The sequence below is a fragment of the Phialemonium atrogriseum genome (assembly GCF_030411735.1).
Source record: "Phialemonium atrogriseum strain 8032-3 unplaced genomic scaffold QBC33scaffold_1, whole genome shotgun sequence".
NCBI lineage: Eukaryota > Fungi > Ascomycota > Sordariomycetes > Cephalothecales > Cephalothecaceae > Phialemonium > Phialemonium atrogriseum.
The window spans coordinates 1,190,631-1,202,791 of NW_026848138.1; the positions used below are offsets into that span (position 1 = coordinate 1,190,631).

At 54.4% G+C, this 12,161-nt stretch overlaps 6 protein-coding genes across 6 annotated transcripts; 3 read left to right on the top strand and 3 right to left on the bottom strand.

Moving 5' to 3' along the window:
- Window positions 1-1,226: 1,226 nt before the first annotated feature.
- Window positions 1,227-1,844, top strand: QBC33DRAFT_553955 (uncharacterized protein; the record flags this gene model as incomplete). The annotated part of the gene is made up of 1 exon (XM_060429455.1): window positions 1,227-1,844. One exon carries the CDS (start codon window positions 1,227-1,229, stop codon window positions 1,842-1,844), a length of 618 nt encoding a protein of 205 aa, XP_060288718.1.
- A 942-nt stretch (window positions 1,845-2,786) lies between these two features.
- On the bottom strand, window positions 2,787-3,426 carry QBC33DRAFT_553956 (uncharacterized protein; the record flags this gene model as incomplete). Its single annotated transcript, XM_060429456.1, has 3 exons — window positions 2,787-2,814; window positions 2,879-3,169; window positions 3,275-3,426. The coding sequence occupies 3 exons, from the start codon at window positions 3,424-3,426 to the stop codon at window positions 2,787-2,789; spliced, it is 471 nt and encodes a 156-aa protein (XP_060288719.1).
- A 746-nt stretch (window positions 3,427-4,172) lies between these two features.
- On the bottom strand, window positions 4,173-5,011 carry QBC33DRAFT_13029 (uncharacterized protein). The gene has a single exon (XM_060422041.1). The coding sequence runs from the start codon at window positions 4,738-4,740 to the stop codon at window positions 4,231-4,233; it is 510 nt and encodes a 169-aa protein (XP_060288720.1). The 5' UTR covers window positions 4,741-5,011; the 3' UTR covers window positions 4,173-4,230.
- An 874-nt stretch (window positions 5,012-5,885) lies between these two features.
- QBC33DRAFT_553959 (uncharacterized protein) lies at window positions 5,886-6,949 on the bottom strand (the record flags this gene model as incomplete). Its single annotated transcript, XM_060429457.1, has 4 exons — window positions 5,886-5,907; window positions 5,974-6,235; window positions 6,290-6,414; window positions 6,798-6,949. The coding sequence occupies 4 exons, from the start codon at window positions 6,947-6,949 to the stop codon at window positions 5,886-5,888; spliced, it is 561 nt and encodes a 186-aa protein (XP_060288721.1).
- A 1,415-nt stretch (window positions 6,950-8,364) lies between these two features.
- Window positions 8,365-9,808, top strand: QBC33DRAFT_13059 (uncharacterized protein). Its single transcript, XM_060422042.1, has 2 exons — window positions 8,365-8,916; window positions 8,975-9,808. The coding sequence occupies exons 1-2, from the start codon at window positions 8,848-8,850 to the stop codon at window positions 9,683-9,685; spliced, it is 780 nt and encodes a 259-aa protein (XP_060288722.1). The 5' UTR covers window positions 8,365-8,847; the 3' UTR covers window positions 9,686-9,808.
- A 1,297-nt stretch (window positions 9,809-11,105) lies between these two features.
- QBC33DRAFT_553961 (uncharacterized protein) lies at window positions 11,106-11,846 on the top strand (the record flags this gene model as incomplete). Its single annotated transcript, XM_060429458.1, has 2 exons — window positions 11,106-11,339; window positions 11,418-11,846. The coding sequence occupies 2 exons, from the start codon at window positions 11,106-11,108 to the stop codon at window positions 11,844-11,846; spliced, it is 663 nt and encodes a 220-aa protein (XP_060288723.1).
- Window positions 11,847-12,161: the final 315 nt, after the last annotated feature.

Consider the following 12,161-nt stretch of genomic DNA (forward strand, 5'->3'; position numbering starts at 1 on the left):
ATGCCTCCCCATAAGGGACCTGAGATAACCATCAGCAGAGCATTATCTCAGGAGTATTTCGGCTTTGAGTACCTTTAGAAACTACAAGCAAGCAGGTAGTTCATTTGCCATCGTTTGATGAAACACAAAGATTTCGCATTCACACTTCCTATCCCCTCCATAAGCTTGAAACCAAGTTCCTGGTTCGCATGTTCGGTCCAGGGGCTTTCAGTCTGGTCTTTGGGCATATCCCTATCAATAAGTAGCGCAGTGGAAATAGCTAAATGGCTGGGGCCTAGATACTTGCCTCCTCAAGAGTATCTGCATCTTTGTAAACTACGCTGGATCTCGTGGTGACTATTATTGTGACTTTTAAGGGGGCGAAGGTAGGTACCCCTGAGTTGGGATACAGACACCAACCACTCCCACTAGAGAACTCGACCAAGATAGTTGAAGGCCACTGTTATGTGTTACTCATACACCTTATATTGAGGGGCCTTGATGGTTTTCATGTGGCCCGAATTGAAGAAGACTACCCAATCTGTGACCCGTGGTCCTTCCTTTCAAGATGATGTGTGCGATCGCCATCGGCATCCACATCGCCATCGCCATCGAGGTTTACAAATGGAGATACGAAGCCATTGTCTCGAGTATGGGAGCTGATATTATCAAGTGTAGCCCTCGGTGCCCCCGGAAACATGCGGAAGTTTCTGCAAGGTCTTCGAATGCCCGGGTCTCTTGCGAGCACCTTCTCCAATCCATCCTTCTGCCACTACACTTCTATCAACCAAGCGTAGCCCACAATCCTTTCTCACCACATATACCATACGATTTACCCCTACCTTGACTATCTCATCAGGGGAAATCCAGTATCTTCCTACCGAGAGGCATCCAAGTCGCGAGGAGAGAGAGATGGCAGGAGAAACCAAGCTAGTAAGTGACATATCCAGCACTCCCTACGTGCTCCTCCGGATAGCATTCTATTCTCAAACTCCCCACCAAGATTGCGGATTCCCCTGCTTCACTCTGCCCTCGTCCCTCTGAACCGCATATCTCGTCGGCATATTCACCCTCCATCCCTTGCCCGAGCAATCTCCTCCCAGCAATCCCCTCCGCGTACTGAAAACCCTGTTCGGTACCCATGCCAGAGATCCTGTACCCCAACCTAAGCTGCCTCACGCGCGCTCCTTTCTGAAGCCCATCCCCACTAACCGTCCCCACAGCCAAGCCTCACGACCGCCACCACCATGCCCCCCAAGAAACCCACCACCCCCAACGACACCACCGCCACTACCAGCAGCGGCGGGGGCGGGCCCGGCCTGAACGGCAAGACCGTGACGGAGAGCGAGCTCAAGTTCGTCAACGCCGTCCTGTCCAACTTCATCGCCAAGCCCGACGTGGACTGGGCCGCCGTCGCCGCCGCCCTGGCCCTCAAGGACGTGAAGTGCACCAAGGAGCGCTGGCGCCAGATCAAGAACAAGTTCGGCTGGAAGGAGGAGAACAACAACAACAACGACGACGGCGGCGGCACGGGCGGAGTCGTTGGGTCTTCCCCTTCCCCGGCAAAGGTCACTAAGCGCACTCCCAAACGGACCCCGAGGGGTAGGAAGGTTGTTACGCCTGTTGTTGGTGGTGCGAGCAAGGCTGGTGGTGCTGCCAAGGAGGGGGGAGCTGGCCTCGAGAAGGAGGGGGATGCTGACGCCGGTGCCGAGGTCGGGGTCGGGCTCGTCGGCGAGAGTCCCACGCCCCGCCAGCGCAAGAAGCTTCCCAACCACAGGCCCCGCAAGGAAATCATCAAGCCTGAGCCGGAGGACACGGATGAGGAGATTGGCCACCAGGACAAGGGGGACGCCGGCGTCGTCTGATCTGGCCTGCCCCCCGTGGATGGGTTTGAGTTGCAGCCTTCTTCGTCTGGCAGCTGGGTATGGATGCGTTTGGGATTTTTAGAGAGCTGCATACACGCATACCCACGCCGGACTTGGTTGGACGCGGCCGGGCTCTTTCTTGACCTTTGGTTTTGACACACTTCAATATTGAGGGGACTCGCTTTGCAGATAACCATCGAAATCCCATTTGATTCCCAATTCATCGTGACAGTCTCGTGCGCCAAGCTGCTTGTCCTCTAACCGCATTCCGAGAGGTGTACTGTCCAACCATTTCCGGTCAAGTTTCATCATCACGTCGTTCCTTCCAAATTCGATAGTGTCCAACTGTGGTGTTTCCATACCTAGACTTCCCTCTCCCAAACACGCAAACATCCGGTTATCTTAGACATCTTCTTCGGGGTCTATGAGGAGCACTGATGGTAAGGAAGTCACACAGGACAAGCCAAGCGGCTGAAGCGGGGGGCACCGCACCCGCCACCGCGCATCCCAACGGCTGCAGGTTACGTGGTGATTTACGAAGGCGGCGTGGCATGGCTTCACGAGTACGGATACGATGTCCAAGTTAGAAGGTCGGACGGAGTCAATGTCTTATTCCATGACGAAAGCTAGGCTAGAGACGGACCATGTTCGTGGCGCCGGGCAGCAATAAGCTATCGCCCCCTTCCGGGAACCCCGGGATGAAAATCGCAGAAAGCAATGTATGGTGATGCCCCGTCCCATCAGTCCCAGAGTCCTCCACAAGAAAAATTCCCCCCTTAAGAAAATCCTCCCTCAGAAAACCCCGGTCCGTGATATCCATGGACAACCAACCAAAGAAGACGCAGCGATCGTGTCCCATCCATCGGTGACCGGGATTCCTTCGCTTAAGAAAGTCTCCGTCGTGCCATATCTGGGGAATGTCGATGCAGAAGAGCCGATGGCCTAGATAACCTCCTCGAACGCGAAGGGCCTAATGAGCAGTCTCGAGTCAGCAACATGCGAATATAAAGCTTGCAAGATCGGGGTGTGCATACTTGGCCTCCTTGTTCTCGGGGTCCTCTTTCTTGACGTTGGACTCGCGCTTGACGGGGGTGCCATCCTCGTCCTTCATCTTCTTGATGGGGCTCTCCTCATCGTCGTCCTCGCCATGGTCCTCGGGACGGACGGTATCGGTCGCCATCTTGCGCTTTCCCTTGCCCTTGCCGGAAGCAGGGGTCTTCTTGGCAGCCGGGTTTCGCTTCTTGGTCACCGGAGTCTTCGGGGTGGCAGGGGCGCTGGAGCCTTCGCCGGAGACTTCCTTTCGACGGAGCTTCTGGAGATGCTGCCTGAAGGAGATGTCAGTACCACAGTGAGGAAGCCGTTTCTAAAGGAAGGAAGGAAGAATGGAATCATGTGAGGGGGAAGCAGAAGTGAGAAAGTGAAGTCAGTACGTGACAGCCTTGACGGTGCAAGTGTAGCCCATGGCGCCCAGACGTGTTGTCACAGCACGCAACTGCTCCTGTGTTGGGGCGACTTCGTCGGCGATCGCGCCGATGAGGTCTCGATCGGCGGCATGATCCCAGTTCATGCGATCGGACGACATGTTGCAGGGATACTAATATGCAAGGCGGTAAGGTAGGAATTATGATGTTGTGTGTAAAACTTGTCGCGGCGATGATGGCGAGAAAGGATATTGGTTGATAAGATTACCACTTGGTGGTAGTGATGTCTGTTGTTTGGTCAAGGTTGGTCAAGGTATGGGGAGGGATTCTGAGGCTCAGAGGACACCTTCTGGATGCCGCAGGCAGGCACTAGAAGCAGAGGGAAGTAACGAGGGAGAGTTCGCTGAAAATGACAAGAGAGAAGGATGAGGAAAGGGTGAGAATACGTGGCAGCGCCCATGGTATAGTTATACCCAAACTGGCGTGTATATTGGATAATTCTGTCCCACTCCGGGGCGTTGATCGAGGCCTCTTGGACGATCGCCTGCAGGAGGATGAGATGGGCCCGGTCATCCCAAACGGTGGCCTTCGACGGTGTCGCCATCTTCAAATGGAGAGGATTTGTGCTGGTGTTGTTGCTATTGGGAAATGGAAAGTAGACGGAGGGCGAGTCGTGACTGATGGCGGAAAGTTGCAGAAGCAGCCGAATCTGGCAGAGAAGACAGCGAAATGTGGGTGAAATACGAGGGAGAGCGGGGAAGAGAATCAAGCAAGTACCACTTAGTTTCTATCAAGACAGCGAGACGTGTGAGGCCAGGCTCGCCAAGGCGGTGCCTTGGTTATGTCAGGTTTGCTCGACCTGAGACCATTCTGACAAGGCCAGCTCCATGCTGCCAAAATGGTAGGAAGGACCGGCCTCAGGGAGCAGAAAAGGTGGCTTGGTACGGGTGAATCAGCTCGCAAGCTTACCGGATGGCATTCCAGCCCATATCGTGGCCACGTTCCTGCATGAGAGCCACGATCTCTTCCCTCTGCTCAACCGTAACAGCGGGTTGGGTCACGAGGTAGAGGACCTCAAAGAGATCACCTTTGACCTCGCCAAACTTGGTCATGATGTGATAGCGTAGAAAACAAAGGAGGAAGATAATGGTGTCCTCAGCAGGCTGTGTTGGTTGTGGCAGAATAGCCTTTGCACGAGGTGGTTTGTGAGAGCCAGACGGAGGAAGGAGGAAAAGGAAGGACGACAAGGGGATTGTACAGCCAACTAAGGCCCCCAATGGAGAAGAGAAAGGAAGGTGAAAGTAAAGGAAAGGAAAAACTCCGCACCGAATCGAGTCCCAATGGACATCAGCATAACCCTTGGCTTTCATAAAGTTCACAATTTCCCCTTGGACTTCTCTGGTCAAATGGGCCTGCACCCCAGCATAGAGGGCAGTCAAAAGGTCGGCCGAGGCCTGTTCATCCCACTTTGGCATGATGAAAGCAAGGGAGGGAGTTGATAATGTCCAAATGAGGGCAGCAGTAGGTGAAAACGATGAAGAAGGGAAGTATTGCCGGCAGATGGGTGGTTGATCTTTTGAGTGGTGTTGTGGAGGGGAAAGATGATGGGTGGTTGTTTGGATTTTGGAAAAGGTGACCAAGGATATCTGCTCTTACCTGATAGCCTCCCAGGTGAAGGTAAACCCCTTCTCCAGAAGGGCACTATGGATCTCCTGGCGATGCGAAGTAGTACTGCTACCTGAGGCAGCAAGGGCATCGGCCAGGGCACCGCAGAGTGCAGCGTGGGACTCGCTATTCCACTTGCTCTCAGGCTTGGCGAGCTTCTCATCAGTTAGGGCCTTGTGGGCCTTTGGGGCCGTCGGGTCGGTGGATGGGGGAGCCATGGCTGTCTCGCAGGTGGCTGGCTGGCTACGTGAATATTTTGTTGTGAGAACAATGCAAGGTCGAGGATGAAGTTGCTGAAGGTTGAAAAAAAGTGGTGTGGGAGGAAGCCCTGGAAGGTTGAAAGGGAGTGTACTTATAGTACATGTAGGTAGGGTGAAGTCGTCGAAGGCCGAGCAAGCGAGAAAGCGGAAGAGGGTGGAAGCGGAAGGAGCTTAAGTCTGGCCTGAGCTTCCTCAAATGACCACTTCTGCCATGCCTTGCCCTCCAGGATCTCGGTGCATGTGCTGTGCTGTATCACTGTCTGGGACAATCCAAAATACTTGTGCATCTTAGCAAAGGGGACGAGACTGGTGACGGGTCCAAGTGCCATCGACAAGGGGTGGGGTGCCACCATCATCACCATTATTGTCAGTTACATTGGGGAGCCATAGCATAAGTGCCTACCTAGACAAGGGATATAAAGCACTGTTGATCGGTAAGGGACTAATCGCCTGATGTTCTCCGTTCTCCGTTCCCCGCAACCATGCCTTGAGTAAGAGCTCCAAAACTCCAGCAACCCGCCAGGGAAAAAGAAAACCCGAAAAAGAAGCAAAGCTCGAAGCCAGAGTAGCCGCTATCAACCCAGACATTCGTTTAAGGAGGTCTTGAAGACGGCGCCCCGTAAGGGCTTGGATAGGGTGTGAGTGAGCCCCACGCTCGCGGGTCCCTTCATCGCAATTTTGGAAGCCTATACTTACTAGGCTTCGCCATAGCTAAAACTATATGGTCATTAGCACTAGTGTACGCGTAGGCACACGGACCACGGGAGGAACAGCACGACTTACTCAGGTGCATAATGATCTACCGGGGTTGGGTTGCCGTGGCCAGCTAGCGCGTTCAAGACGGCCTCGTCCTCCAAGGACGGATCTTGATTTTCGTCGAGTCTCGGCCGCTTGGCCACTTGCTCATCCGGATCCTCAAGTCCGGGGTCCACTGCCAGGGGATCGCTCTTTGTTGGCGATGTCGAAGTTGCGGACGCGGAAGCTCCTGCAGAAACGTCCTTTTGGTGTTGGGGTTGAGCTTCGAGAGGCCCTTGAAGCTGTTGACCTGAGTCTTGGGTCAACTCTGAAAACGGAGCTGGCACGGACTTGCGTGGCCTACCCCGGCCCGGGCCCGGTCGACGAGTAATGGGATTGAGCGTCGGGTCTGAGCTCCTTGCGCTATCACCCGGCGAGCCATTTGACTCGACTTTGTTCTGGGCCCTCCGGAGCCCTTGGAAGTGTTGCCTTGGTTCTTCATGTCAGCACTCGGGGTTCAGCCCAAGAAAGAAGAATCCGGTGCATTAGCGCCGCAGAGCCGCCAGCAAAACAAACGCAGGTTCAGCGGAGCAAGTCAGGCATGTATCAAATCAATCAAAGGAGCAATAATAAACAAGACGGCAAAGTAGAAGGTTGGGGTTCCCCCTCCTGCCTCATCGCGCGCGTAGCTTCATGAAACCCAGCCCTGGATAGATGGCAGAGGGTGTGGGAGCACAAGCCAACTTGGCATTCGAAGTCGAGGACTCGAGGATGAGATGGCACAAAACAAGGCAACGAACGACCAGGCTCAACAGGTATGAAACCGACCGCATGATGATTAAGCTCACGTAAAGTGGCATCGAGAGACTCACCGGCATCCTTCATTGGTGAAGCCATAGCCAAGGGTGCGCATGTGGTTGCCTATGGTGGTCCATTCTGCCCCGCTGATGACGCCAATGTTCTTAACCGACAGGATGGTGAAGAAGAGGTCCTTATCGGCCCTGTCGTTCCAATTCTTGTTCATCCTGAAGAGACTCGGTCTATTATACTCGCTTGGATAGCGGAGTTAACGGCGTATGATTCCACGTGCGAGATGGAAATTGCTAAGGAAATTGCTAAGGGAACCTAGAAATTGGTAGAGATGGGAGCAGCTGAGAGGTCGAATGCTCAAACAAAAGGTTCGAGGGCTCGTGCATTAGCTTAACAGTCACGTGCGGCGCCTGAAACCGTCCGAACTGTGAAGTGGCTGGTGGGGATAACGGCCAATCATAGAATTACGGTGGCTGATGGTCGCCAGCTGGCAGACAGTCAGGCTCTCTGAGGAACTTGGCACATGACCTGGCGACAATATCGCGACACTACCAAGGAGGAGATGCCCCACAGTGTGAATGTAGGCCACGGTGTTAGTCCCCCTTTCCAACCTCCTCCTTTTCCGCGGCTGTCATCCAAGTCGTCTTGGTGACCACCTTAAATCGAACCACTACTTCAGAAGCCAACCTAACCTCTCAAACTTCCTCAAATGGATTATTTGAAACATTGCAAGGCAACTTGAAGCTGATACAGCTCAATTGACGCCGACAGTCGTTCGAGGATGATGGCTTTCCTCGTTCCCATGATCTGCATCCAAAAACGGAAGAGGGGTGTTGCGACCTCATGTACAGGCGGGGTACTGAGACTCTAGGCGGTACATACTTTTACAAGCTCTCCTGTCACACACCAAACGGACATGGATCATCATGAAAATGATGAGTCTTTCAATGCCGCGCACCACATCTCGCAACCTGGCTTGCCAATCAGATCGAGGAGACTAGCTTCCCTCCCAACCACCTCAATTTGCAAGTGCAACTCGAGTGAGTCACCCCATCTTTGAAACCCCAGCACCTCGATCCTGTTCCTGAACCTTGCATGGCACCACCGGGTTGGTTGCGTTGTCCTGCCAAACTAGTCGTTTGTTTGCCCTTCTCCAACGGCAGCGACCGTCTCAAGTCGGCCACCACCCCGCCGAGATAAGAGAAAATTGGCAAAATTGCCACCAAGGAATGAGCGCACCTTATGCAAGTTAGCCAACTGCCCCCGCGGTATTTGGCCGGATTTGGGCAATGCTGCCACTATCCGGCCGAGGAACAGGGATCTGGATACCCGGAGAAGCCACTTTACGCGGTTGTGCCGCCATGCCGCGTCGCCACCTCTTTGCTGCCACCACACCCACCCTCTCTCCATTCCCCACACACTCCTGCCAGGGTCTGGTCTGGCATTTCTGTTGAGTCGGTGAGAAAGCTTTGCATCATCGCAGGCGGCCAACCAGCAGGGCAAGCTGATTCATGGTCAAAAAACAAGGAGACAGGAGTGGGGGAGAAATGCTCGTCCCTTGGAAGCCCTTATCGTGGCGCTTTATGCTTACCCCCCATTGACTGAGCAACTCACAAAAAGCAAGTGGGCTGCCATTCAGCTTAAGCCCATTTTATTGCTAGTTTCTCTACAACTAGTTGTCAATCGCCTCTTTCCATTCCTCTTCTATGGCGCCTTCAAACTTTAGCCCATATAATGAGATCTTCCTTTCTCCCCTCAATTGATGGACCAAGTAATTGCCATGAGCCATCACATTGGGCCCCCAGCTCCCAATATCTTTCTATGGTGAAACAGACATATAACTACCCCCAGCCTCGCCTCACCGATATTCACAGCAAGGCTGCCAGTGACTCACATCCCCACATCCGAACATCTGGCTGGATTCCGGCCAATGTAAGGCTTGGCTCTGATCACCCCTCCTCGCCCTACTCGCCCTACTCGCCCTCCACCAAACCAGCCTAGGGTTCATATTGACCCCCTCTTCCTCCTCCTTCCCACTGCGTGCTTCTGTTCCGGAGGATCTCCTCGGCGGCTGTTGTTCTCCAGTTGAAGGCAGGATCCAAAACCGCCGAAATGTCTGCCAACGACAATGCGATGACCAGATTCCTCTTCGCAATCTTGCAGCAGAAATGTCTCAAAGATGTAGTTTTTAAGCCCAGCCCATTTCCCCTGAAATCACTGAAACTAAACCTTCGGCCAGATCGATTGGAACAAGGTGGCGCATGATCCGATTCTGGCCCAGGAGATCACAAACGGCCATGCCGCCCGTATGCGGTACTCTCGGTTCCGCTCTGCCATGTTGGGCCTCGAGCCTCAGCGGCGCAACCGGACAAGCGCAAACAAGTCGCGAGTGTCCAAATCCAAGAAGCAGCCCAAGGGCAAGCAAGCGGACCCCGGCATCAAGCAGGATCCGGCGGTGCCGAACACTTCTGTCAAGGAAGAATCCAAGGTCTTATCGCCCAAGGTCAAGCAGGAGCATGTCCAGGCGCTGCCAGAGTCGACCTCGCCTAACCCTACGGCTGGACTCGCATCGAGTGCCGTCCCCCCGTCCGATCTGCATTCGCAGCTTCATGCAAGGCTTCTCACCCCCTGCAGCGACTCGGATGTCCTGGTAGCATCTCAATGTTTTGCTGCCAGCCCAAACAGCGATATGTTGCATTCGGATGCATCATTCGACCTCTCTGGGGCCTCGCAGTACAGCCACCACGACCATACGTCCTGGTCGCGGGCCCAAACCTACCCGGCCTTCGGTGTCGGCTACGATTTGGCGACTTACACGACTGGCTTCTGTGAACATCAGCACAACCATCAAGCCGCCGATGAGCTCGCCTTTTCTGGTGGCCTCTTAGATGGGAACGGAAATCACGTTATGGTGAAGCATGAGGAATGGGACGCCCAGAGTTACCAATGAAGTATGACGGCATACCGGGAGTGGCCAGCGGCACGATTCTTGGTGGCAGACCATTTGAGCAAGGGGTATTTGGATCGAACTGGGTACTGGGTATTGTTGCATGCAGCGCGTTGATTTCAGATCTGGGATACTATCAAGCCATGCCATGCTTAATCGAGGTTCTCCCCTATGCCTACGCCATGATGGGAGTTAGAAGTGAGCACCTTCTGTCCCATAATGTGTTGATAGACAGTTGTCTCTTGCTAAATGCGGGTCATTAAACTGCAACGGGCTCTCATGTTTCTTAACTGGGCTGCTAGGATGGACAATAGTCGGGCACTAATGTCTAGATGCTTCACGAACTTCATTGTCTTTCGCCACTGGCCTTGGATATGTGACTTGCTCTCCTTCTCGCCGAGTGTCTCGAACCTACCCCCGGCCGGTCCGGACCTGGTTCCGGACCTGAACCCGGACTCGGACCCGGAACCTCGCCCTGCCCCGAGCACCTTCCACTTTCCTTTCAAGTCATACCGAACTGCGGGCCTGCAGGTATCCAAGAAAGTAAGGCAGAGCTTTCGCCTTTTCCAGGCTTTCTGCCACTGAACACCACTCCTCGCTTCGTTGGCTAGGCCTTCAAGTTGATATCAAACCGCGCAGTCCGTCCTTTCCTTTATTTACATCTACAATATCATCGCCCGGTCGTCAAACTTTGCCAATCCTCCTCCATATTGCAACTTTACCTCCTGGCAGGATCCCGAGCATCTCTCCTCACATCTCTCGCACGAGGACTCGGTCTTCCTGCTTCCTATTTCTCGTGCTCATTACCGCACTTCGCCGATTTGCATCCTAAGGATTCTGAAGACCGTCTTCTTCACCTGGGTAAGATCCTCAACCCAGATGCGCGTCTCCTGCTATCATCCCCCTCCATTACCTATCTCCCTCCATCTCCCCAAACCAAAACAGCCCAACCACCCACTGCAACCTCTGATTTTCGGGTTGCTCTTGCTATTATCCGTAAGCATACGCACTTCACCCTCGTCCCCAGACAAATGTGAGGCGCGCGATCCTGGGTTACTACGCTCGCTCCTGCCGGTTTAGGGTCTCGTCTCGCGCGTCCTGCGTCTGTCGATCTGAACTTCATCTGCCCTCTCACTATTCCTCCCCAAGACCTCCCGAATTATGCCATCGTATTGGAGACCTCGGTAGAGTTATCCAGAACTGATGCATACCCTCTGAGCGTTTTCCACCCAGACCTTTCCCATCCTGACCTTTCCCCTCCTGACTCTTTTCATTCTAACCCTTCCCTAACCCTTCCCCGTACTCTACAATACAAGGCACAGCTCCCAGTCAAGACCCAGTCAAACCCATGGTCCCGATTAGTTATATTTTAGCTAAAGCAAGGTACTGAGCGACAGACTAATCCACCTCTCTTACAGTCATGATGACTACCCCAAAGAAGAAGACCACCAAGACGACCGATGCTAGCCCGTCCGGCAGCCTCAGCACCCCAGGTGCCCCCGGTAACCCCGGGAGCGACTCCGATGGACCGCCCTCGCCTACCGTCCAGGAGGCTTATTTCTTCCTGAGCATCCTCCGGAACCAGGTGAACAAACCCGAAACCAACTGGGACGCGGTCGCCGAGGAGATTGGTTTCAAGAATGCCGAGACCGCCAAGGTATGTACCTTCCCATGGCCGCAACGACGCCGTCACGCTCGGCTCAGAATTCACCTCGTTACTCACACATACCCGCAGGTCCGCTTTGGCCAGATCAAGCGCAAGCTCCGCTTCTCTACCCCAGCCACTGCCAAGGTCACCCCTCGTAAGCGCGGTCCCAACGGTTCCGCCCAGGACTCCGTCGAGAAGAAGCGCAAGACCGCCACCCCCAGGAAGGGCCAGGGCAAGGGCGCCGCCGCCGCCGCTGCCAAGGCCGCCGCTGCCGCTGAGGCTGCCGCTGCCGCTGAGGCTGCCGCTGCCGCTGAGGCCGCCGCCCCGGACGACGGCCTGACTGACACTGACGCCCCGGGTGAGAACGACATCCCGGTCTATGGCGACCTGGAGTACTACGAGGGCCTGGAGAGCACCCCGGCCGACGAATATTCCGAGACCCCTGAGGAGATGCTTGCCTGGGAGGCGGCCCGGGCCCAGATGGAGCAAGCTCGCGCCTACAACGAGGAGATTTAGGGGGTGAGCTGGAGACCACTGGGATGCCAAGGCCCTGGCTTTCTTCGGTCTTGATTTTCTAGAGTTGAGGGGATTTTCCCCCCAAGGGGGACAATGACTTGCATCTGGATTTCCTTTTCTAATCTTCTACCTCTGGCAGAGCTGGGTTACACTTGGCTGGTCCTTGCGAAATAAGGTGGATTTTCTGGCTCGGAAAGCCCAACGTTGATCAACGAATTGACCTAGACATTCCACGTCTCTGACTCCCTTGCCTTCCTTTGTGAAACGCCCACCCTTGCTTTCTGTGACATACATTCCATCCCGGGGCTATCACAC